General features: G+C 44.6%; 1 protein-coding gene across 1 annotated transcript in view; it reads left to right on the top strand.

Moving 5' to 3' along the window:
* Positions 1-15,931, top strand: part of GRAP (GRB2 related adaptor protein) — an 87,820-nt gene extending 71,889 nt beyond the window's left edge. Inside the window, exon 6 of the mRNA XM_089656013.1 lies at positions 10,084-15,931. Within this exon, the coding sequence (XP_089512139.1) occupies positions 10,084-10,266 (183 nt within the window). The 3' untranslated portion in view covers positions 10,267-15,931. The remainder of the gene's footprint in view (positions 1-10,083) is intronic.

Genomic DNA, 15,931 nt, shown 5'->3' with positions numbered 1-15,931 from the left:
TATTTCAGGTACTTATATAGTGCTGTCAATTTATGCAGCGCTTTACATATATATTGTACATTCACATCAGTCCCTAACCCTCAAGGGGTGTACAATCTAAGGTCCCTAACCATCAAGGGGTGCACAATCTAAGGTCCCTAACCCTCAAGGGGCGTACAATCTAAGGTCCCTAACCCTCAAGGGGCGTACAATCTAAGGTCCCTAACCCTCAAGGGGCGTACAATCTAAGGTCCCTAACCCTCAAGGGGTGTACAATCTAAGGTCCCTAACCCTCAAGGGGTGTACAATCTAAGGTCCCTAACCCTCAAGGGGTGTACAAATGGCCATAGATAGAAGCACAGGCTGCGCAATGGCTTGTCTCAGTGCTGAGCAGGTTTATTTTTCTGGGTTACTCATATCTCTACTAGACTCTACTCCTAACCAACGCATTTCGCCCTGCCTTAGGGCTCGTTCACATGGGTTGCCATTACTGCCATCCTAACCCATCTCATAAAAAAAGGGCATAAACCGTGACCATGATGCATTGATTTGCAGCCACAGTAAAAATTACAGTTCATCTCGCATTCGGTGGATGGTACTGACACTAAATGCAACCCATTTGGTTGGGGCCGCCTTGGCTCTGCTTTCTGCCGCATCTGTCCCCCGACCCTCCTTCTCCTCCCTCACTATCTTTACAATTGACTTCTCTTTTTTCTTTTTTCTCTTCCCTGTAGACTTTTTTCTTCTTTTTTTCTGTTTGGGTTTGTTTATTTATTTATTTATTTCAGGTACTTATATAGCGCTGTCAATTTACGCAGCGCTATACATATATATTGTACATTCACATCAGTCCCTAACCCTCAAGGGGCGTACAATTCTAAGGTCCCTAACCCTCAAGGGGCGTACAATCTAAGGTCCCTAACCCTCAAGGGGCGTACAATCTAAGGTCCCTAACCCTCAAGGGGCGTACAATCTAAGGTCCCTAACCCTCAAGGGGCGTACAATCTAAGGTCCCTAACCCTCAAGGGGCGTACAATCTAAGATCCCTCCCTAACTCACATTCATACATACACATACCAGGGCCAATTTAGACAGGAGCCAATTCACCTACCAACATGTCTTTGGAGTAGGGGAGGAAACCGGAGTACCCGGAGGAAACCCACGCAGGCACAGGGAGAACATTCAAACTCCAGGCAGGTGGTGCAGGGGTTGGGATTCGAACCAACAACCCTAGTACTGCCAGGCGGGTCTTTGGTTTCCACATTTTGTTATATATATTTCATCCGGGGATGCACCCCGTGAACCTATGTTCTTTTTTGTTTTTCTCTATACTTCCGTAATATGTGTTATTGAAACACTTCCATTTTGTTGTTGTTTAGACTTATTTTCATTGATCCGCATGGACCATCGACACGGCTATGATGTTTTTCTATCCACTTATTTGTCCATGTTATTATTATTTCTCGTGTATTGTTAACATTGCTGTAAAATATAATAAAGACAAATTTGCCTTTAAATGCAACCCATTTAAGTGTTAGGGGCCACAACACAACCACCCTGCAATCGTGTGCAACACTTACAGTTGCTAAAAACAATAGAAAATATCCTCCTGCGCTTATAATGAGTATTTTATTAAACCTACTAATAGCTGCTGCCACTTAACTTATCCCATAAAGTATGTGCTCAAATTATTATAAATAGTGAAGCGCTATATCAATATATAATCCTAGTGCATATAAATAACTAAATATAAACAACGTATTAGTGCTCAGTGAAAAAATATAAATTATTAATAATATATAGTGAACCAATCTCTAAATCAGTGGTTCTCAACCTGTGGGTCGCGACCCCTTTGGGGGTCGAATGACCCTTTCACAGGGGTTCCCTAAGACCATCAGAAAACACATATTTCCGATGTGTAAAGAGCAGCTACTGTGTAGAAAGCAGCTGCTGTGTTGAAAGCAGCTACTCTGTTAAAAGCAGCTACTGTGTTGAAAGCAGCAGTATTGGAGGTAAAACGACACTCATGAATTATAATTACTGGGTAAATACTTTTATGGTTGGGGGTCACCACAACATGAGGAACTGTATTAAAGGGTCGCGGCATTAGGAAGGTTGAGAACCACTGATCTAGACAAAGTGAACACTCAAATGTGATGGTGGTTATACTCAGTATTGATAGTTGTAATCCATAAACAAACAAAATTCATTGGTGAATGGTGATTATACTTCAATAATATAATTTATAATCCATAAAATATAAACCAAACAAAATTCATTAGTGAAATATCAAAATATAAAGTCCATGCAAAACGTGATGGTGCCCACGTGATCTTCACTCTAGTGGAGAAACAGACACCGATCCTCAAATGGCAGCAATGCCTTCTCACCTCAACACCCTGACCCACACAGGGCCAAAAGGCTATAATTGACAGTGTCAGGTCCTCTGGATTCCCACTTCTCATCACAGGGACCATAGGATGTAATAAACAATTCCTCCTCTATAAGCCGCACCTTATCCACTCCACCTCCACTGAGCACTAATACGTTGTTTATATTTAGTTATTTATATGCACTAGGATTATATATTGATATAGCGCTTCACTATTTATAATAATTTGAACACTTACAGTTGCGCCATGATGGTCCAGCCTTTTTAGAAATATCACCTCCTTTCGGATTTCAAACGCCCTCTGAAAGGTGATCCACTGGAGATTGCTTTTCAGAGGGGCCTCCAGGGCTGCCACACGACCCTTAGGGCTTACAGCGGTAGTCATTCACACAAGAGAAAGCTTCTTCCAATTTGATAGCCGTGTCCGCTCACCTACACCCGCATGGCTGCCAAAGTTGCACAAGCAGCTGTGTTTGTGGATAGACATGAATAGGCTGCCTGGACACAGCACCTGGTGGCTTCAGCCACTTATAGACATCACCCGTTCACGGAACATTGGTGTAAGCGAATGTGTGAATGAGGCCTAGGTCATAGAGGCTGACGAATGGTATCAGTTTACTTTATAGAAATAACCGTTAACATATGGCTTTCTTCAGCCTGGAGGGGGCTGGAGCAATTATACGGCTTTTATTCAGCTCCTCACAATTTACTTTGCTCCTCAATGATAGGCTAAGTCAATGCAATGTACTAAAAACAAGATCCCGCACCAGTGATGTCACTTTCTTCCAAGTCATAGGTTGAGCAGTGCACATCAAGGTCCTCACCGCAGAGACCCTCCCTGCTTACACGTTTCATCTCGATGGGCTTAGCCGTAGAATGATTTCCAGGGATTTCTCAATCATATGTCAGTGCAATCACAGAAATCTCATATAAGCTCAAATAATCTCATAAGAAACTCAAAAATGCATTTCAAGTTTGCAGCTTTCATTAAAATAATACCTGGTGATCCTGCTATAAAGATCCTCATTCAGTAGCTTGTTATAGGGTGACAGTTCTGATCTTGCCTGCACTTGTGCTCCTGCCTTGTCACCACATAATGCTGTCACCATCAGATCCCACCCATGCAGACATCACTGGAGTGTCTATAGACAGGCAGTGGCTGCAAGGAGTCTGCAGGAGATCCACACCACTAAGATGTGAACAAGGATGAAAAATAAAGTTATGGAAAGTGCTACTAAACCACAGAAAATAAAATAAATAATAGAAAATTAAAAATACAAAATAAAAATTAATAAATATATAAAAATAAAAATATATCAAACATAAAAAGTGTCCAAAATAAATGTCCAAAATATGAAAAGTCCTCCTACAAGCAGTCAGCAGAATGGTATTCCCGCAAAGTGATGATCCCAATTATTCGTGGAGATCGAACCTCAAAAAAAAGGGAAAACTCACATAGTGTAATACCTCAGATGCATAAAGTAAAGCAAACATCACTGCAAATGCATGTGAATCCCACTAAACCACACATGTGAATCCCACTAAACCACACATGTGAATCCCACTAAACCACACATGTGAATCCCACTAAACCACGCATGTGAATCCCACTAAACCACGCATGTGAATCCCACTAAACCACACATGTGAATCCCACTAAAGCACGCATGTGAATCCCACTAAACCACGCATGTGAATCCCACTAAACCACGCATGTGAATCCCACTAAACCACGCATGTGAATCCCACTAAACCACGCATGGTGAAAAAGTGAGTAAACGTGTGAGAACATGAATAACACATGCAGTGTCAAACCGTGAGTGTCCACATCTAATGGATATTATACCAATACCAGAAATGCAGCAACAACCAGCATATAGATCCTATTCAATAGATCCCTTAATAGATACAGCCATTGGAACATCACTTCCTCATCAATGTATCCATCCACTTGTTGTCACCAGCCAGGTTGTAGCATTAGAGCCCCTCAAGGTATACTCCACACTGTCCCTCTTCACCGCCTATTCCAGGATAATACCATCAGACCTCAATCATACAGCTTTCTTCATAAAACAAACTTTAATAGGAATAGTTCATATAAACATACATGAATGAAAACCGCAGAGCCAGACCCTCTGCAGATCCTCAGGAGCGCTCTCCCTGTAGTTGTGTGAGCGAATTCCAGGACTAAAGATGGCCGCCGGAGGACTTCCGGTTGTGCTGTGCGTCGTGACGTCACTTCCGGATGAAAAATAGTCAAAAAAAGTATTTTATTTTAAAAATGACAACTGTGTATGGTACAGAAGTGTTAGAAATTCTGTACAGTCCACATGTGTTTGTCCGCTTGCATCGCTGCAAACAGGAAACTTTATTTCAGTTCCATACCATGGAATTCATAAAGATCAGCATGAGCAGATTTTTGCGAAAATGTCTCTCATGCATTCTAAAAGTGGTGATGAATGCGCCAAATTCATGTACCTGTCTAGAACCTGTACTTGGATTTAGATCCACTTTTAGAAAGTAAATGAGACTCTTTTTCAAAATCTGCCTGAGAGTTTTTCTCTCCGTCACCAAAAGAGAGATGGTCTTAATTAGCTCCACTTTTACATTTGGCGCGTTCAGTGCGACTTAATGTAAAAGTGGCGCATTCTAGAACTGCCTGAATTTGGTGCATAGGGCAGCACAGTGGCTAAATGGTTAGCACTCCCACCTGGCGGTACTAGGGTCGTTGGTTCAAATCCCAACCATGGCACCACCTGCCTGGAGTTCGCATGTTCTCCCTGTGCCTGTGTGGGTATCCTCCAGATACTCCAGTTTCCTCCTCTACTCCAAAGACATGCTGGTAGGTTAATTGTCCCTAGTATAAGTATGTATGAATGTGAGTTAGGGACCTTAGATTGTAAGCCCCTTGAAGGTTAGGGACCTTAGATTGTACGCCCCTTGAGGGTTAGGGACCTTAGATTGTACACCCCTTGAGGGTTAGGGACCTTAGATTGTACGCCCCTTGAGGGTTAGGGACCTTAGATTGTACGCCCCTTGAGGGTTAGGGATCTTAGATTGTACGCCCCTTGAGGGTTAGGGACCTTAGATTGTACGCCCCTTGAGGATTAAGGACCTTAGATTGTACGCCCCTTGAGGGTTAGGGACCTTAGATTGTACGCCCCTTGAGGGTTAGGGACCTTAGATTGTACGCCCCTTGAGGGTTAGGGACCTTAGATTGTACGCCCCTTGAGGGTTAGGGACCTTAGATTGTATGCCCCTTGAGGGTTAGGGACCTTAGATTGTACGCCCCTTGAGGGTTAGGGACCTTAGATTGTACGCCCCTTGAGGGTTAGGGACCTTAGATTGTACACCCCTTGAGGGTTAGGGACTGATGTGAATGTACAATATATATGTAAAGCGCTGCATAAATTGACAGCGATATATAAGTACCTGAAATAAATAATAAAAATAAATGAGTCACGGTCAGAACCAAAAGTGTTGCAAATGTTTCATGGATTCGGCACAATACATTAACAAGAGGGATTAATGCCAGAAAAGTCGGGCAGCAGTTTTATTGGATTCCCATCATAGAGTTTGCAGTACCATAGATGCAGCTACTAATTTATAAACACTGCCATCTACTGGTTGAAGAATATATCTCTACTGAATACTGATGTAGTTGTTGCACAAAAAACATCAACACTGTATTCCAACAAGAATGATTTAGCAAACCAACGATCAGCCAGTCAGGATTTACATCTACTTCAGCATTTATGCATATGGGGCTTTTACAGGCATCTATGCCTAGTGTAATTTCCCAACGCTTTCCTACGCCCGGGGAGCACAGCAGCCTGTCATACAAGTGAATGGCTGCACATATGCAACTGTGTTCCTATAAACACTGATGGCTCCTTGCATTGGCCTTTACCTGCACACACGCATGCTACTTATTTCCTGAACATGAAACATCTGCATTTACAAGAGCACGGCTACATACAGCCATTCAAAGCTCCATGTGTATGATCCTTCAATTCACAGAGAAGTTACGTTTCTCCCAGAGATCCTCTTTGTGTTATGAATAGTTGATATATGTACAATATATTAAAATTTCAGGATAATGAAGAGAGATTTATATCACGAGGCGGGTGTGTTCAGCAGGCTTGGCTTCATCACAGGCCATTTTGTGAAGTCAATCACCTCATCGTTGGCAGGCTTTCAAGTCTTTAATGTATACTTTTTTCACCAGCAGTTTCATTACAGTGATGCTGAAAAATGCCGGGCCCGCCCAGCCCGGAGGTGCCGAGTCTGCGTATGTAATTGTGAATGCAATGGGAGACGTGAGTGAGATGGATGTGTGTCAGGATTGACATTGCGGTGTCTGGTGAAAGAGCCAACCCCCACACGAGACAACAAGAAACAACACCGGGCCTCATTATTCAAAATGTCTGCTGATCTGGCTCCATTGCTCCTCAGCAATTAATCAACGTCTGTTCTCTAGCGGTCCTACATGCCCCCTGCACAGTCAACCTACTGACACTCCATGGAGGATCATGAGCATTGTTGAGTGGAGCACAGTAGATGTGACTATACAAGGGGCACATGGGACTGATGGAGATCCAGACCGCTGCTCTCTCAGGGTCTCACAGTCTGGCAAGAGTAAGCAGTAAGGCTCGGTTCACACTATTGTGGGCCGTGTGGCCTGCGTTTGCTCTGGCATGGCAGCCCATTCGTTTGAATGGGCTGCTGTGCCGTGTTTCCCACAGGAGAAAGGTGCATGCACCTTTTTTAAAAACGTGGCCGCCGGGAACAAAAGACCATGCGGTTCCCACAAGCATTCTGCGGGCTGAGATGCATGGGGGTGCCAAGAGCTGCGCAATTCGGCTGCAGGTGGTGGCAGGTGCAGGAAAAGGTGCGATTCCTGCAACCAACCCGCATGTGTGAACCTAGCCTAAAAGATAACTATCCAAGGAGGTAACTGGGGGAAGGTTTTGTGAGTTAGTTCACCTTTTCATGTTTGGGGACAAGGTGAACTAACCCTTTACATATACTCCCCAGTAGCCACAAAGGATAAAGGATATAAACCCACTTTGTGTGCATTTAGAAGTCCATTTATTATATGTATAAAAGGAGCAGTGATCACTTTGCTCCTGTGTGACGGGAGTGACTTTTGGGGGACCTCTGTATCATCTCCCCAAATCATTATGTTTAAGGCACCCTGTGCCTGTTAAGGGGTACAGGGTGTGTATGTGAATGTCTGAGTCTTGTGTATAGTGTGTGTTCCTTTGTTCTCGGCCACATGGCTGTCCATTGTCTGTTTGCCATGTGCTACCCCCCATTGTGCTGTGTCTTCCTGTCCAGCCAACTATTATGGGATGTACTGTATGTGTATTGGTGTGGGGGTTGGTCAATGTCCTTTGCCATGTGTTTCATCCCATTGTTCTGTGTCTTGGTGGGATGGGGCGGGCTGATGATGTATTTCCTGTTCCTGGTTGTCTTTCCCCGCCCTCTGTATATATCCTGTGTTTTGTGTACAATAAAAAGAGTTGGCTTTCTGTATTAAGAAGAGCTGGGTGCTGTCTATTTCCTGAGGGATTTCAAGGGTGTGGTCCGTGGATGGTGTTCGGACAGGGGAAGCTGTGGAATAACAGAAAAACTCAGTGCGGTCTGGGTTCCGGTTCCGTTACATCCTGGTTTTAGTTTTATTTGGACTATTTGTCGTTTGCTGGTCCATCATGGTCCAGTTGTAATGGACATTCTTGGGACTGTTCTGACATCTACACCTTTACCAGCCCATCCATTGTACTTTATTATTATTATTATTATACAGGATTTATGGCACCAACAGTTTGCTCAGCACTTTACAATATAAAGGGAGACAATACAGCAACAATACAGTTCAATACAAGAGGGATAGGAGGGCCCTGATCCTGGGAGCTTACAATCTAGGAGCGTGTGTGTATCAAAAGTACTGCACTATGTGGGCTCCTCTGTTTCTCTGAGCTCCTGTGGGAGCCAATCACATTCACAGAAGCATCTACATCCGTGTGAGGGGACCCCCTGTGAGTAGGCTGCATCCATTGAGTGGAGAACCCCTAAGAGCATTAATACTGCCAGGGAATGAGGATTAACCTGATCTGATTCGACCAGACCCATTCTGTGATGACATCTGGATGACCAGAGGCTTACTACTATTTATGCACATTTAGAATGCGTATCTGGTGAGTGCGCATTCTTATTATTTACCACCAGATTCATGGTCTGTATCACTGGACATCCCGAGATCATTGGGAATCTCAAGAGCACCTCTTCTTTCTGGACTGTTTAAATTGAGTTTACACTCTTTAGCACTTTTGACCACCATACAGTGGCCTATGTATTTGCACTTTGTCACTTGATATATGGATTTGTATTGATACTTTAATACTGCTGAATCTATTAGCGCTGCGCCCTCTCTTTGTGTATATGTTAGTTGTTGTTTGTACCCGTAGCACAGCCTAGAATCAATAGTGCGCAATTCGCTTCTTTTTTTTTTTATCCTGCCACGGGCCTAGTTCTGAGGCCGCCAATTTGTGTGCGGTTGGCGTTAAGGGGTTAATCATGATTGGTGTCAGTAAACTAGATATTCATTTACTGAATAACCCTGAACAGTTACAACGTACAACAGCGAACATAATGGCTTCTCCATGTAAACGTGTGCAGTTGGAGTATCAAGACTTTAACACACAAGTTGGTATAACAGTTGGTTCTTGCATTAAAGCGGAGTTCCAGTTGGTTTTGTGTTTATTAAAAGTCAGCAGCTACAAAAACTGTATCTGCTGAATTTTAATAAACACACACTCACCTGTCTTATGTTTTTTTTTCTTGTAGTATTTCTTTATCTACTTGTATTTTGAAAAATGTTAAGTAAAATACATTATAGTAAAAATGTAGCAGTGATATCATCGATGTGCCGTACATAGCCTGTGCGGAGAGCAGAGGTACCCAGCAGGCCTACCCCCCTGAAGGAAAATACAGGAAGGGGGCGGAGACAAAACCAGTCACCCTGCACAAGAAGTGAGAGCAGCAGTGAGCGGTCTTTATTACAGGAAATTCCTGCGCTTAGGTAAAGTCTCACGGTGGATTCCTGCACAGATCTGGAAGAAATACACATGATGAATGTATTTAGACAATACTTGCTTATCATAGAGGGTTATTTAATAAAAACTGGTGCACTCAGAATCTGGTACAGCTCTGCACAGTAACCAATCAGCTTCCAGGTTGTATTGCCAAAGCTTAATTGAACAAGTTGAAGTCAGAAGCTGATTGGCTCCCATGCACAGCTGCACCAGATTCTGAGTGCTCCAGTTTTAGTAAATCTCCCCCATAGAGTTCACCTTCAACCAGTTTACTGACACAAACTCTTCTACAGCTCTTCACACATCTGGATAGGTTGTCGGGTTCTTAAAGGAATCCAGTATCAGTCTTGGTTCCCTCAGTCAACTTTCATCCCCTACACCAGGGGCGGACTTACAACTCTTGGGGCCCCCGGGCAATAGGGGATCATGGGGCCCCTGTGTCCTTGCCCACACTCAAAAAAGCCTATAAAAAAGGTACCAGGGGCATTTCATGGGGCCCCCTACTGACCCCCGGGCCCACGGGCAGTGCCCGAGTGCTCGAATGGTCAGTCCGCCCCTGCCCGGCACTTATCTGGGAATACAGCTTATGCTCATTTCTTCTTTTTTTCCCCACAGAGGAAGAAGCTTTTTGTCCAGGCCCAGTATGACTACCGATCAGAAAAGGCTTATGAGCTCTCTTTCCAGAAAGGGGAGATAATTGAAGTCCTGGACAGTTCAGATCCCTGCTGGTGGAGTGGAAGGATTTCGGAAAGGGTCGGCCATTTCCCTCGGAACTATGTCAACCAGATCCACATGTGATGGTGTGACCGTCGCTCCTCCACTTAATGACTCTAACTAAGGTTTGTCAGACGGTGACAACGACCTCAACCAAACTGAGAAAAGGGGGAATACAACACCTCCTTCTATTTTCTTATCATCATAGTAAGAGACTTTCCTATGGATTTTGTTTTATTTTTTATATTTTTACTCATCTAGTAACAGAAAATCTTTTATTAAAGGGACGATAATATTGCATAAAATGAGTAGACGTATACGTCTGCACCTCAAGTAATGCTCTAAAACAGGGGTCTCCAAACTACAGCCTGCGTGCCACCTCTGGCCCACTACAAGATTTTATCCGGCCCTCAGCTAGAGTCAGTGGTGTATCCTCAATGTGCACAGATTGAGGGATTGAGGATTAACATTAGCAGCCTATGGTCTCCGCTTCAACAACTTCCCCCCCTCCCCCGAAACTGCACCTGGACTATGATGGAGACTCTGATATAACAGAGACTCTAATGGGGGCCTTGAGGTAAGGGGGGACCCTGATATAAGGGTGTACCCTGATGTAAGGGGAGGTCTGATGGGGACCCTGATATAAGGAGGTACTCTGAGGTAAGGGGAGGACTGATGGGGACCCTGATATAAGGAGGTACTCTGATGTAAGGGGAAGTCTGTTGGGGACCCTGATATAAGGGTGTACTCTGATGTAAGGGGAGGACTGATGGGGACCCTGATATAAGGAGGTACTCTGATGTAAGGGGAAGTCTGTTGGGGACCCTGATATAAGGATGTACTCTGATGTAAGGGGAAGTCTGTTGGGGACCCTGATATAAGGGTGTACTCTGATGTAAGGGGAGGACTGATGGGGACCCTGATATAAGGAGGTACTCTGATGTAAGGGGAAGTCTGTTGGGGACCCTGATATAAGGAGGTACTCTGATGTAAGGGGAAGTCTGTTGGGGACCCTGATATAAGGATGTACTCTGATGTAAGGGGAAGTCTGTTGGGGACCCTGATATAAGGAGGTACTCCAATGTACGGGGAAGTCTGATGGGGACCCTGATATAAGGAGGTACTCTGATGTAAGGGGAAGTCTGATGGGGACCCTGATATAAGGAGGTACTCTGATGTAAGGGGAAGTCTGATGGGGACCCTGATATAAGGGTGTACTCTGATGTAAGGGGAAGTCTGATGGGGACCCTGATATAAGGAGGTACTCCGATGTACAGGGAAGTCTGATGGGGACCCTGATATAAGGAGGTACTCTGATGTAAGGGGAAGTCTGATGGGGACCCTGATATAAGGGTGTACTCTGATGTAAGGGGAAGTCTGATGGGGACCCTGATATAAGGAGGTACTCCGATGTACGGGGAAGTCTGATGGGGACCCTGATATAAGGAGGTACTCTGATGTAAGGGGAAGTCTGTTGGGGACCCTGACATAAGGAGGTACTCCGATGTACGGGGAAGTCTGATGGGGACCCTGATATAAGGAGGTACTCTGATGTAAGGGGAAGTCTGATGGGGACCCTGATATAAGGGTGTACTCTGATGTAAGGGGAAGTCTGATGGGGACCCTGATATAAGGAGGTACTCCGATGTACGGGGAAGTCTGATGGGGACCCTGATATAAGGAGGTACTCTGATGTAAGGGGAAGTCTGTTGGGGACCCTGACATAAGGAGGTACTCCGATGTACGGGGAAGTCTGATGGGGACCCTGATATAAGGAGGTACTCTGATGTAAGGGGAAGTCTGATGGGGACCCTGATATAAGGAGGTACTCCGATGTAAGGGGAAGTCTGTTGGGAACCCTGATATACGGAGGTACTCCGATGTACGGGGAAGTCTGATGGGGACCCTGATATAAGGAGGTACTCTGAGGTAAGGGGAGGACTGATGGGGACCCTGATATAGGGAGGTACTCTGATGTAAGGGGAAGTCTGATGGGGATTAATTTAAGGGGGCCTGTGAGGGAGACCTTGAGGTAAGGGGGGACTCTTATGGGAACCCTGGTGTAAGAGAGGACTCTGATGCATCAGGGGACTTAGATGGGATTTTTTTTTCAGTCTACAAATATTTACACAAATATACAATGTGGCCCTCATACTCAAACGTTTGGAGACCCCTGCTCCAAAAAAATGACCTTACCCAAGAATCAAAGCTGGAGACAAAGAAAGAGTCCAATCTCTGGTTTAGGAGTAAAATGTGTTCACCTAAAGAGTTCACACAGGAATTTCTTTTTAGACTTAGAGAAGGTGTATGCAAATGCAGCAACTTTATTTCACACATATAGCTTATTGTACAAAAGAAAACCTGGACTCCATTGTAGAGGGACTACAGGCAAACTGGTGAATGCAGACTTGTATACGTTCATTTTCAAATGCATTCCAGGCAGATATTAAAGCGGAGTTCCACCTGAAAGTACAAAAACTGTAGCTGTTGACTGTTAAAATACAGATACTTACCTGTCCCTCGGTCCAGCGTTGTCCTCACCACGGCTGGTTTCACCGGCCGTCTTCTCTCCCTGGCGCCAGCATCTTCAGTGTGGGCACCCGGCTGTGACAGTTTGCGGCTTCACAGCCGGGTGCCCACTGCAGATGCGCAAGAAGCGCTGCGTTTGTGAATGGCCCCGTAGTCTTCTGGGACCTGTCACGTGTCCCAGAAGACTACGGGGAGGGAGGTGGTAGTACAATTTACGCCTAGGCGATCACAGCGGAAGTGGTAGCGGGTACTTGTCAAATTCGGGTACCCACTCCCCCCCCCCTCTCTCCCCAAAGGTGCCAATCCTTAATGGAGAGCGGGGGACAAAAGCTTAAAGCGGAACTTCCCCTTTGGGGTGGAGCTCCACTTTAAAAGTATAAATGAAAGCAGCTCTCTATTGATCTGTGTATTTTATTAAAATGCAACTCGTGTAAGTACATAGATTTGATGTTGTATGAACCTCTTGCAGTTCCTGTACAGCAGATCTCAGACTGGAAGAGGGAGAAGTAGCACAAGCAGTCAGTCAGTTGTCTTGCAGTGCAGTGGGCATGCTAATAGGAGGGGGGGGGCAGAGTAACAGACAGATGAGCTTGTCATTATGCTGGTTCTACTTTCACTGTCCAATCACAGGCTGGGGGAGGGGCAACAAGACCTGTCAGTGAAACTTAACTGCAGCAGAGAAAAATCAGGTCACCTGCCCTGTCATAGAGGACTGAGCTATGTTATTCTAGGGAATGGATGGACAGAAACACAAATTATTTGGTAGGTAAAACTCCTCTCATAGATGTAATAAAATGTTATTGAACTGTTTGCCTGGATTTTAGCTTTTAAGTGGTTCTGACGACTGAAGGTTTTGTACCTTCATACATTCTATGCATGATGAGAAAAAACCTTTTGTGTGCAGCTCTCCCCCTCAGCCCCCCTTATACTTACATGAGCCCGATCCCAATTCAGGGATGTGTACGAGAGCAGTGGCTCTCCCAGGACTCTCCACATTGACTGAGACAGCAACAATTGGCTCCCACTGCTGTCAATCACAGTCAGTAAGGAGGGATTGGGATACACAAAGGCGGCTTGGGAGCGAGCACACATGAGTGCCCCCCTGGCATACACCTGGATTCTACACAGAGCTGCACATCCACGGCTCAGTGTACTTTACGAAACACAATGCCAGCAGGCAGGTAACACATGTTCTTTGTAGTAGAGAGACTCTTCTGGATTTAAAACCCGCCTGCCAGCAATGTTTTGGAAACTTCAGTACAGTTCCACTTTAAGCAATGGCTCCATCAATGGCTCTTCCTTATTGAAAGCAGACCTCTTTTTACTTTAAAGTCCTCTCATGTTCCTCTTGCAAATTGAAAAAAATGTTTTTAAAAAATAAATATCTTTTATTTTTTAATTTCATCTGTTTAAAGTGGTCGTAAACCCTTACATACACCCAGTGAAGTGACTGGCATCTGGTGATACACAGAGATGGAACAAATCCTCCTACACAAGTTGTACTTGTTTATCTGTAGTTTTCTCTTCTCTAAATCCATTCAAAGCCCAGAATTTATAAAGCTTGTCTAAGCTTCCAGAAAACAGGGAGCAGAGAGCTGAAATTTCACACTGCGGAGCTCAGTGAAGAGAGCTGATTGGAGGGAAGGGACACACCACCTCCACACAGCTCACAGAGCTGAGGCTGTCAATCACAGGCTGTGTGCTGGGGCTCCCTCCACTGCCACCTTTTTTTCTTTTGGTGTCAGGAAATCTTGTCAGACTTATACAGATATCAGAGGAATGAGGTAGAAGACAGAAATGACACTTTATTTACTAAAACTGGAGAATGCAAAATCTGGTGCAGCTCTGCAAAGAAACCAATCAGCTTCCAGGATTTATTGTCAAAGCTTAAACAAGCTGAAGTCAGAAGCTGATTGGCTCCCATGCATAGCTGCAACAGATTTTGCACTCTCCAGTTTTAGTAAATCCACCCCTTAGTGCTCTTAGTTGAGACAAGTACACACTATAGAGGGATATGCTTTGTTCATATTTCATGTCTGACATTTACAATCATTTTAATCCTCATCTATACAAGGATGGTGCATCCAGACGCTGCGCAGACACAGACTTGCCACAGGTCTCTCCGGGAGCCCCAGTCGTGTTTCTGCACATGTGCAAGCTCATGAAAACTGCCTCCTGGGATGTCTGCTTTATGTGTCGGAGGATTCAGTGTGCATGATCTTGCGCATGTACAGAAATGCCACGGGGTCTGTGTCCCATAGACCTGGAAGAGATCCCCCATGGTCAGGAGCGGACTAACCATTTGGAAACTCGGGCACTGCCCGAGGGCCCGGGGTCAGTAGGGGGCCCCATGAGATGCCCCTGAAACCTTTTTCATAGGCGTTTTTGAGTTTGGGCAAGGACACAGGGGCCCCATGATCCCCTATTGCCCGGGGGCCCCATGAGTTGTCAGTCCGCCCCTGCCCATGGTGTGTCTGCTCAAGCACCGAATCTCGACTGAAGATGGTGTCACCAGAGAAGAGCAGTGTTAGAAGACAACGCTGAACTCCCTGGAGCAGAAAGTATCTTTTATACAGGGACAAGTATTTTAAATATAAAAGTTCATTTTTGATGGTATGGGTGGAGTTCCTTTTTAAAGTACCTTCATTGTTTGAAGTGTGTTATTTATTAACTGACATAGATGTATATAAAGAGAACATCTTCCGACTTATATATACAGTATATACAATAGGACTTTTATTTTTTTGCTTAAAATGTGTTTGTCGCCTCTGTAGACCAGCAAGCCGCAAACTGGAGAGGCCTGGCCATGGCCTATAGGCAGCGCATGGACTGTTCAGTTTGCTATAATGTTGTATGCGCTTTTAACAGAACAAAAATAAAAGTGGTTAGACATCCATTGTATCGCTTCTGAGAAATCACCAAATCTTGTGTTTGTTGTAACCATTTATGTCTCAAAGGAATTGCTGACCTTTCCTGTGTAATCTGTTATTTGTTACAGTGAGCCTGTATCTTCAGTGAGTGCGTATAGGAGTATGTAATGTTTACATAAAACGTCATTTTGATGTCCTTGCTGTAGGCCTGTTGTACCATATCTCTAATACTATGTTACATATACAGATCTGTGCATTTATTCTTTAGCGGCTCTTTGCATTCCAGCCAGTTGCTTGGCCTCCGTCATCAACAATTGCTGAGATAATCTCAAATAAAGATTTGTATTCCA

This window comes from Staurois parvus, unplaced genomic scaffold (genome assembly GCF_062004578.1).
Source record: "Staurois parvus isolate SC_StPar_1 unplaced genomic scaffold, SC_StPar_1.0 ptg000882l, whole genome shotgun sequence".
Lineage (NCBI taxonomy): Eukaryota > Metazoa > Chordata > Amphibia > Anura > Ranidae > Staurois > Staurois parvus.
The sequence above is the reverse complement of the archived record's forward strand: the minus strand, read 5'-3'. Positions and strand labels throughout refer to the sequence as shown.